Source organism: Dreissena polymorpha, chromosome 2 (assembly GCF_020536995.1).
Source record: "Dreissena polymorpha isolate Duluth1 chromosome 2, UMN_Dpol_1.0, whole genome shotgun sequence".
Taxonomy (NCBI): Eukaryota; Metazoa; Mollusca; class Bivalvia; order Myida; family Dreissenidae; genus Dreissena; species Dreissena polymorpha.
This window is the reverse complement of record NC_068356.1, coordinates 77,105,410-77,115,122: the sequence shown is the minus strand read 5'-3', so window position 1 is coordinate 77,115,122 and position 9,713 is coordinate 77,105,410. Positions and strand designations below refer to the sequence as shown.

Below are 9,713 nucleotides of genomic sequence, written 5' to 3'. Positions count from 1 at the left end.
CTCTTTCCCTTTTTCCAAAACAAAAATTTTCATTAAAGCGGAAATTAAATCGAATGTATTCCCTTCTGTGTCTGCTTGATTTGGAATGTGACGCTTTGAGGTCAGCTTTTATTTACACAATAATCAAGGCACCACTTGTTGAACCCTATTTTTCACATGACTCTGATTTTGATGAACTTATAGTCGTAAACGGCCCAACTCAGAGTTATGTAGGTTATCAGTTATCTTTTAACAACGGAACATAAGAGATATGGTCAAATGACAAATTAGCATTTGTGAATAAGGCGGATCGTTTCGTGTACAAGTATGTACAAGATATTGGTAACGGCTTTTCTTATTTCCAGAGCGTGTAAGTGTGTCATTTTTGTTTTGTTTGGTATATAAAAATATGTTGCCTTGAAAAGCTTCATCTATGTAGCCTTTAATGTTGTTTTACTTAACAATACCTCCTGTGACGCTGTTGCATACCTCAGTGTTGATATTAATTGTGTACATAACACAATATTCCAATATGCCATCACTTTAAGTCAAAATGGGAAAACAATATAAATTAAAGTTATTTATAATTGTGAATTTTGTTCTATACATTAAAACGTATTTCAAACATACAGATACGTCGAAATTTTATAAATATTGTTTACAAATGTACCTATGAATTAAGTTGTAATATAAATATATATATATATATATATATATATATATATATATATATATATATATATATATAATTTTTTATTTATTTCTTTATTTAAATATGTTTAAGTTACTCACACACATATTCCTTTTCACAAAAAGATTGCAATTTGGGTGATTGCAAAACTAACCACGACTGCATTAATTACTGCGCGCAAGTGAATCCGAATACGGTTTCATCAGAATGTAACGAGGATGACCAGTGCTTCTGTGGTATGTATTTATTTTTAGCATATATATTTACATACATTTTAAATACCAAAGCAAATTGCTTTGCTGGTGTACTATATAATTTAGAGATACATCTTCCACCGGGGAAATGTTTTTGAATCGAAACTGAAATGGATGAAAGATATCATGGTGTGTTCTGTTTAACAATAAAAATTAAACAATATTTAAATACAACTTGTTTTAACTTGTTGTACTTATTTCTGCAAATCGAATTACATTAACAAAAAGATAACTGTAAAACATAAAAAAGCAAGTATCTCTATCTCAGACCTCGAATAGCATCATTAAAACTGCAATCACAGCCTTAAAAACGTTAAATGCAAATATCAATATAAATGTTACATCAAATTATACATGACACACAAACAAATTGAACTGCTTGACAAGCACATATAAAAGCCGGACCGGTAGTGTTGACGAAGTATATACTGTTTATTAAGATTTAGATAAGTCAATATATTCCAACTTACAACGTCAACTTGGGCGATTTTTTCCGAAGCACTATCGTTAGAACCATGGAGCAAGTATTTATTAATTTGTTCCATTTCTGGTTTGGTTTCAGCCTTGCACAGGAATTCCTTTCAGGACATTTTAAAATGGCCAACTGTCATAAACCACATTTTTAATAAACATCATGCACCAGCAACTGAACAATAGTTCAAAGAATGAAGTATCCATTACTTTAAAAATAAAACAATTATCACACTCATTGGATGTATTAGCTTCATTTAAATAACTTTTGTTGCCGAAAAAAAGGTGATTTAGACATTATACTTTAAAGTGATCAAGTATTCCGATATACGCCAGATATCGGCCATTCATACAAAACATGAATTCGTTACTCAGTCTGAAAGTTGCATGGTAACATAATCTTACATATAAAGCACACTATCAATAAACTGTTTTGAAAGTTATGTAAGTATAAATATTTGTATAGACCCAGGAACAACCACCAAGATGACGACATCGACAACGACCTCTGCTTCTTCTTCGCGAAATACCGTGGGGACGTCTACTGATGCATCGCAGACATCGCCTTCGACCCGAAGTCCGATGTGCCACTACTTTAGTAAGCATTCTTAACAAAATTATTGTTTACCATTAGATGTTGCATAATTTTTGCTTAAGCATTCAGTAATAAGATCAATTATTTTTTCCAGAGCACCTAATAGAAATGAGATTTACTTGATTAAGGGTACTGCATGTGTTCGTTACAGCGCCTTAAAAGGCGTGCTCCCACTTTAGACAACTTATTTAATACTTATCGATATGACGTATTCTTGTTGAAAAAAGAGACAGTTTTCATTGTGAGAAACTATTATTTGTAAAGTGTTGATGCATACCTTGGTTTCAGTTAATTACTCGCTCATTATTCCCTCAATACATAATTATGAAGAAGATGAATAAACGTGATGTACAAACAACCATATGTGGAAAGTTGAAATATACAGTGGTTAGTAATTTGCGATTTAGCCCTTGCACGGAAAGAAGTCGAATCATTATGGAAGTACATTAATTACACAAGTCAACCACAATGGGTTGTGCCAAACTTGTCTTGATAACATTTTGAGATGCATATCCTATTGTTTTGCTTGTTATAGATTCCACACGCCATCTGTGTAAGGACAATTCTGCCTGTCGTTTGCAACATGTCCTAGGAGTTATTTGTCCTGATCCTGCTGAAGTCATCTATTGTCCACAAAAGTGCGGATGCTGTTAAACCAGTTTCAAAAACTGCGATTGGTACTGTTCGAATAAAATAACTTGTTTGCATTATATAAGCAGTTGCGTTAAATTATTTGTTTGTTTACGAAAACTTGAAACCCAGCCAAATCATTACAGCGATTAACTGTGCGCCTTATTATTTTTCGACAAATGTTCTCTCCGTCAATTTTGAAATTGGCAAACTAGTAATAAGTTTAGCGATAAATATGAATCGCAATACGTTTTGTCTATCATAGCAGTAACAGCAAAATTCATACGTGCATACACATGTATATTTTAGCCTTGTTCTGAGAAAACTTGGCTTAATGCATGTGCGTAAAGTGTTGTCCCAGATTAGCCTGTGCGGTCCGCATAGGCTAACCAGGGACGACACTTTCCGCCTAAACTTGATTTTCGGTAAGGAGGGACTTCCTTGAAACTAAAAATACCATAAAAGCGGAAAGTGTCGTCCCTGATTAGCCTGTGCGGACTGCACAGTCTAATCTGGGTTGACACTTTACGCACATGTATTATGCCCAAATTTCTAAGACTAATTATAGCTCATGGTTATCTAGCACTTATTTACATGACACTGACCTTTGTACATGCATATATTATCGTACCGTTAATATTAATGCATCAGGTTTCTTGCTGAAGTCTTGTTAAATAAATATAAAGGTATTTCTCAATTTTGGCGTAAGATCGGATCATATTTTACGAATGGTTATATAACGAGCTGCGTTGTCACGAATAAAAAATATACTTTTTTCTATAAACGTAAGATAAACAAATAGTTTTACCGAAAATATCAACTTTTATTTTTATTGAATGCTTTATGAAAATTAATACACCATATATGCGAACAAAATTAACACGTAGTGCACTTTGTATAATGAAAACATCAAACTGTGTGTTATAAATAAATGACGTCATAAATAAGTCGAAAAATGTTTTGGTGTTAAAAAGGCGACTAGCTAAATGATGATATTTTCATTGATTTATAGTAAATAATACTTGTACATATACTAGATCTATATGAATGCTAATTTATTTGGATAAGTAATAAAAACTATTGAACCAATGATAATGAAGGAAATTATTTCGTTTGTTTCTTACATGTTCAATTCAGTAAAAAAATCAAAGCCGAGTTTGATATTAAATACACACGTTTAATGTATGATAATATAGCTCACAAGTATCAAAATACTGTTGAAGAGCTATATAGCCAAAAGCCGATGCAAGTATCTAGCATACTTTTATTTGCTGAAGTTTCGAACTAAATAACCAGTATCAATAATATTTGTTTTTCACTTATGCGTTTTGATGAGAAAATCTGTCTAGAAAAGTGGCATGTTTTTAATTGCACGATGAACCCAAAACGTTGGCGAACAGAAACCTAAATACTCATGGAACTTTTTTCATACACAAGTTTACAAATGACGTCGTTGCTTGGCGTAACTCCTCAACGACGAAGCATTTCATTCATCATTAGGAACAAAACGTCACAAGATATATCCGCGTTATTATTATATGAATTGAATTGTCATAGGTGTATGAGCTTCCTGAAAACAAACGCATACTCTATACATAAACGCTGTCGGAAAACACGTACATGCTTGTAACGTTTATTGAAGATCATCCATTTAATATTTCTCGACATTAAAAATACACTGTATGTATCCTTGTTTCCTTTCTTTTCGGTCATTTCTATATATTCGGCCACTTTCTTATGAAGTTATAAACGGTAAAACCTCGTATCCGCACGTGTCCGAATTCTGAAAAAGTTTTCACAACATTCGTTTCTTGATCATCAAAAGTGTAATGCGTCAAAAAATGCGTATAAATTATAATTGGCTTTCTGATTTGGGAGAAAGCCAGTGGACAGGCCGTCAGCATTAGCTGGTTGTATGGATTTTTTCCGAGGAGGCAGTCGAGAGTTGTATCAAAGAAACAACCCGCTTTAGAGAGTAACAGGGTCAAAACTTCGACACCAGAGTCAGGAGAATATTTCTACACCAATCTGGACAATACACTTTCTAATCTAGGATTGCATGGCTGCCCAGAGCGCGTGTACACTATGGACGAAACCGGCATTAGTCCTGAGCATCGCCCACCAAATGTGATTTCCCCACAAAAGAAAAGCCCTAGTCAGAAACTTCACCGCGATCAGCATCTACCACAGTCATAGCTTGCACCAACGCTGCTGGGAACCAAATGCCTCACGTGTGTGTCTTCAAAGATAAAATAATGAACGAGGAACTAATGAACGGGGCAAAAGCCGAATCCATGGTCACAATGTGACCGGTTTGTAAAAAGGAAATGTGTTCAAAGAATACATGGAAACGCATTTCATGAAACACGTCAGCCAGTCCGATATGAGCCAACCGGATTTGTTGATATTTGACGACCATACAAGCCATACGTCGCCTGATTTTATAAGTTTGGGCCAGAAAACGAAACATACATGTGTATGTTTTGCCTGCCCACTCTTCACATCTCCTCCAGCCTCTTGATGTTGCTGATGTTGCGGTATTTGGACCATTTCAGCGGTACTACTACTGCGAGTGCGCAGCCTACATGCAGGCAAACATGGGAAAGGTATTAAGGAAATATGAAATAGATAGCATCGCGTGCAAAGCTTATTTAAAGCAGTTAGCCCGCTAAACTTAATATCGGCATTTAGGAAGGTGGGAATTACCCCGAAACAGAAACGCAATCTCGCCGGCCGGAAATACTTATCTCAGGTGAAGCGTTTATGGATGATATGCCAGTTATAAAAGCTTATGTAGTTCCAGGGGGGGGGGGAGAGGTGGTTCTGGAATATCTGACGAACAAAGTGGCCCAAACCTCTGCAACCTCAGAGTTTTGTTCTTGTAGATGTCAGAACCAAAACAAAGAGCGAAACCAAATCCAAGTAGCCGAGAAATTACCGACCAACAATGCCTGATGAAAATCGATGTTCAACAAGAGGAGCAAGATAAGAAGAACTCAAAATAAGAACGACAAAGGAAAGAAGCCTGCAAAAAAGAGGCCAATCATCACCGTTATGCCGTCAACCAATACAATGTACGGATATGAAGATTCGGAGGCTGACATTGATTACGATGACGATGATGACCATGTCTGCTGCGATCAACGACAGCCTCAACATATGAATGATCGCGCACATCTTAAAATTTTCAGCTGGGGCCAATGCGATTTATGCGGACATTTGGTCCACTTGGCATTCTGCCATGAAAAGAGAGTTTAAAAGACGCGGAGACGAGTTCCGTTGTATTCATTGTTCTTAAACATCAAATTATTAAGTTTCTTTGAATTGTTAAATTGTTAATTTATTAACATGTTTACATTATTTTTTGCGCCAAAAAGGCTAGATACGTATCATCTTAATATGTGTATATTTTGTTATTACATAATTATTTTGTTACTGAATTGCATTCGTTATAAAATATACACTCACAAAAACCCAACAACTCGCTTTACACAGCCTTTACAAAAATTAAGCGATACCCCGTACGGAACCACATTCTGCACGCGCCAACGTTATATGTGCGTAGTTACTCGTAGCGTTTGATTCATCGAAACGCTCTGAGGAAGGTTGTATGTATAAGTTCACTTTATACCATAAAATTATGTAAGTATGCTCTGCACAAAATATATATGCTTTAAACAAGCGATCATTTTCACAAACCAAATGTAAGAAATCAAAATAAAGGAAACGAGCTGTTGTTTCTTTTGGTCAGATATAGTCAACAATATACTTATTCCTCTGCAATTCTGTACACATGTGTACAAGGACATTGTTCAAAAAATGAAAATGTTTGACAACCATTAACTTTAAGACATATCATGGTATTTTTCGAAAGATTACAATTGAAAGTTAAGACTTGTGTTTGAAACAAACGCCCACTGAATCAAGTTGAGGTACAACCATTTTACAATTATATGTATGCTAGTTGGTAGAAAAAATATGGCTTGATATATTAATGCGACCTATTGATATGGAGGGAAATACAATACGACATTTATATGTGTTGTGTAAGATGGTCATTTCTTTGTTCAAATTACCGGTATACCAAATTCAGTCAATCATTTATCCACATATGTATATTTTATTATGTAAGTATTCGTTACATGTTCATATGAAATTAACCACACAAGCATAAGCAAAAAAGCAAGATATTCGGAGACCTTAACAACTTGAATGAACCGAGTCCGCCCAGCCTTTGGAAAGGGATGTTTGTTTTTTAGTTTATTTCAAATGTACTTTTTAGTTAAAACAAAAACAAAAACAAGTATCAATTGCATGTGAAGAAATACACATACATATTAGTGACCGGCAAAGCGACACGGTATGACCACACGAACTGGAGTTATCGATGCATGCTTAATTTATGAAGAAATTTGAGAATATAGTTCAAGCTTTCGTTGGTAAGTACGGTTTGTAGTCTTTATTGTTCAGTATAATCAAGGCATATCTGAAAAAAAATGTTATTGAAATAAAAATCATGCCATCGAGAATGTAACATTGTTTGCCGTTTAATAGCATGCGAACTAATAGATATGACACGCGTTATTATTACATTCTCTCTGAATGCCTATATGTTCTGGAACTCTAGTTTGCCGACTTAGAAAGGTGCTTCAAGAACTGTCTTTCATCCCTCAGCACTCGTTTAAGAACCTCATGGACAGTAAAAAGCATACACATAGTGTACTTAGAGTCGATCCCTTAAGCTCCATTAGTTATATAATCTAACCTAATTCGAGTCTGAAATATAAGGCCGATGACAATGACACCTCGCTGGAAAGACAGAGGGCATTTCTCTGCTTACACACAGCTTTAAGAGGGGAAAAAGACACTCGTGAGTGGCTTATAAACCCATATACATTAACATTATAGTGATTTACCTTTGTCGAACAAATGTATACTTACATGGCTGTATCAGTACGGAAGAGTATGATAAATGTGTTACAAACTTAAATTTCTATGTCTGTTATGTTTTATTTTGAGAAATAAAAAAATCAATTTTTCTGCATATGATCGTTGCCCACACCGAGCTATGAACAGACTGAAACATAGGTGATTTGGGAGTATATGATACATCAATTTTACTTGCCTCTTTATTTCAATAAATATCGTCAAAATAGATGAATCCTTCAACATTAGAAGCAGTTTGTTATTTCTTATTTGCGGTTGTCAGTTTTTTCCTGGCGCCAATCCACATACCAGAGTAGCTTGCAGTGGGACGTGCAAATCATCGCACTCAACTCAGACCTTGAACTAGACGTAATTTATAATGACATGTTTAGTGCTTTCAATGTTAACTTGTATTTTATTGTGCCATTTACTGGATAATAAAAACACACGAGACAACGGGAAAAATCTAAATTGGCGAACATGCTAATGCTAGATGTATACACAAAATAACAATTCAATAAATATTTATATTATTCGTTCACGTGCTATGTTTTCAAGATATTGATAGGTGCCACGATTTAAATTGTGGTTTAAACCATGAACTAATCGTGACGATCATATCAGATCCTATGAACATCGGCACAATTTGTAACTATGAAAATGAAGATACTTATTCGGGAAATACTTTATCGCAACATATCTGGAGTTGCGACTATACTAGATAATGGCATATGTAGTTGTCAACTCGTGAACATATTACAACCAAACAAAGAATAGTGTTGTTTGACGTATACGGGCCCTTCGGATCGTATCTTTACCTGAAATCTCAGAATTGCCACATTGTATATTACGTTTATTTTGTTATAGTGACATTTAATGACTTATCGTAGGAAATTGAGAGCTAAGCATTATTCAATAAAAGAATACATGCCTTAAAGCGACCATTGTTATTGATGAAAACCAACCATTTGCGTGTGCTCCGAGTATTCATGTACTTCAGTTTCAAATATAGTATTGTCCGTATAGAATAAACGTATTACAACCAGTTACGTTTAGTCTTATCAAGAATAAACAAACTATTATGAAAAAGAGGATTGTTTGTAGAGGTTTGAATCTTCCATCATATTCCGAAACTGTCTAGGAGTGGGTTAAAGATATACATTTTGAAAATGATCCATTCTTATTGTATTAACCTGACTAAATTAAAAAAATGATCCAATCTTATTTTTAATCTGACAATCATTGATACGCAATTCCTAGTTGTTTCATGAGCATTTTATGGTATATTTATTCTTGGAAGTTGCCTTAGTATATTCGTACACGTTTTGCATTAATATATATACGCCCATAGGAATACATACTTAACTGTATAAGAAATGCAATTGTACCAATAATATCTTCCTGAAAGCGGAAACAACATTATTCTGAATTGTATGAATACTTTCAGTGCACTAGCTCGTATTCTACCTTGACACTCCATGAAAATACCAAAGTACTGACAGTACTGGTGAGACGATGCTTTTGAAGAGGATGGATATCAAAGCATCAATTTAAGTCTATATCACCACAATTGTGTATGTGGGTACGAACATTTTGGGTACGAAAATAAGTTGGGTATGAACATTTTGCGTACGAAAAAATTGGGTACTAAAAAAATGTGGGTACGAAACTGGGAGGCGGGTTACATTTTCGATCAAATCTAACAAGAAATATCTTTAAAAAGATAATCGGCGTGTATTTTTCTGTACTACTTTTCGTAAAAACTTTCTATTACAATAAAATGTTTGTGGGTTATTAAAATTACGTTTCAGCAGATATATACAAAACATGACATGATCGTTAATAACACCTGTACATCATACCCTACCTTTATTTCGTTGTTTACGTTCTTAATTTAATAATGTTATATGTACGGACGTGATTTCACATGCCCATGGACATGGATATATGATTTTTTCTGCTGAATATTGTTTGTTAATTTAAGTTCAATACGCATAGGCATGTTTGTTCATTAAGTATGGCAATACTTTCATGATGATTCTCGAAAGAAGTTATGAGCACATAGCCGGCTCAGGTGAGCTCAATCGTAAGAGCACTTGACTACACGACTTCGCCCAGGAACATATGGATAAGTTAACTAACCAAAGCGATATGACCTAATATATGC

The 9,713-nt window shown here is 34.6% G+C and overlaps 1 protein-coding gene across 1 annotated transcript; it reads left to right on the top strand.

Annotated features, from left to right (window-relative positions):
• The first annotated feature begins 220 nt into the window (after positions 1-220).
• On the top strand, positions 221-2,719 carry LOC127867700 (uncharacterized). The gene is made up of 4 exons (XM_052409041.1): positions 221-349; positions 796-906; positions 1,862-1,993; positions 2,526-2,719. Exons 1-4 carry the CDS (start codon positions 307-309, stop codon positions 2,642-2,644), a joined length of 405 nt encoding a protein of 134 aa, XP_052265001.1. The 5' UTR covers positions 221-306; the 3' UTR covers positions 2,645-2,719.
• The last annotated feature ends 6,994 nt before the right edge of the window (positions 2,720-9,713 follow it).

Excerpts from the sequence above, each read along its gene's own strand:
- LOC127867700 (XM_052409041.1), top strand. The coding sequence starts at position 307 with ATGTACAAGATATTGGTAACGGCTTTTCTTATTTCCAGAGCGT. Across the intron at positions 907-1,861 it reads GGATGACCAGTGCTTCTGTG|ACCCAGGAACAACCACCAAG; the intron begins GTATGTATTTAT and ends ATATTTGTATAG. Across the intron at positions 1,994-2,525 it reads TCCGATGTGCCACTACTTTA|ATTCCACACGCCATCTGTGT; the intron begins GTAAGCATTCTT and ends TGCTTGTTATAG.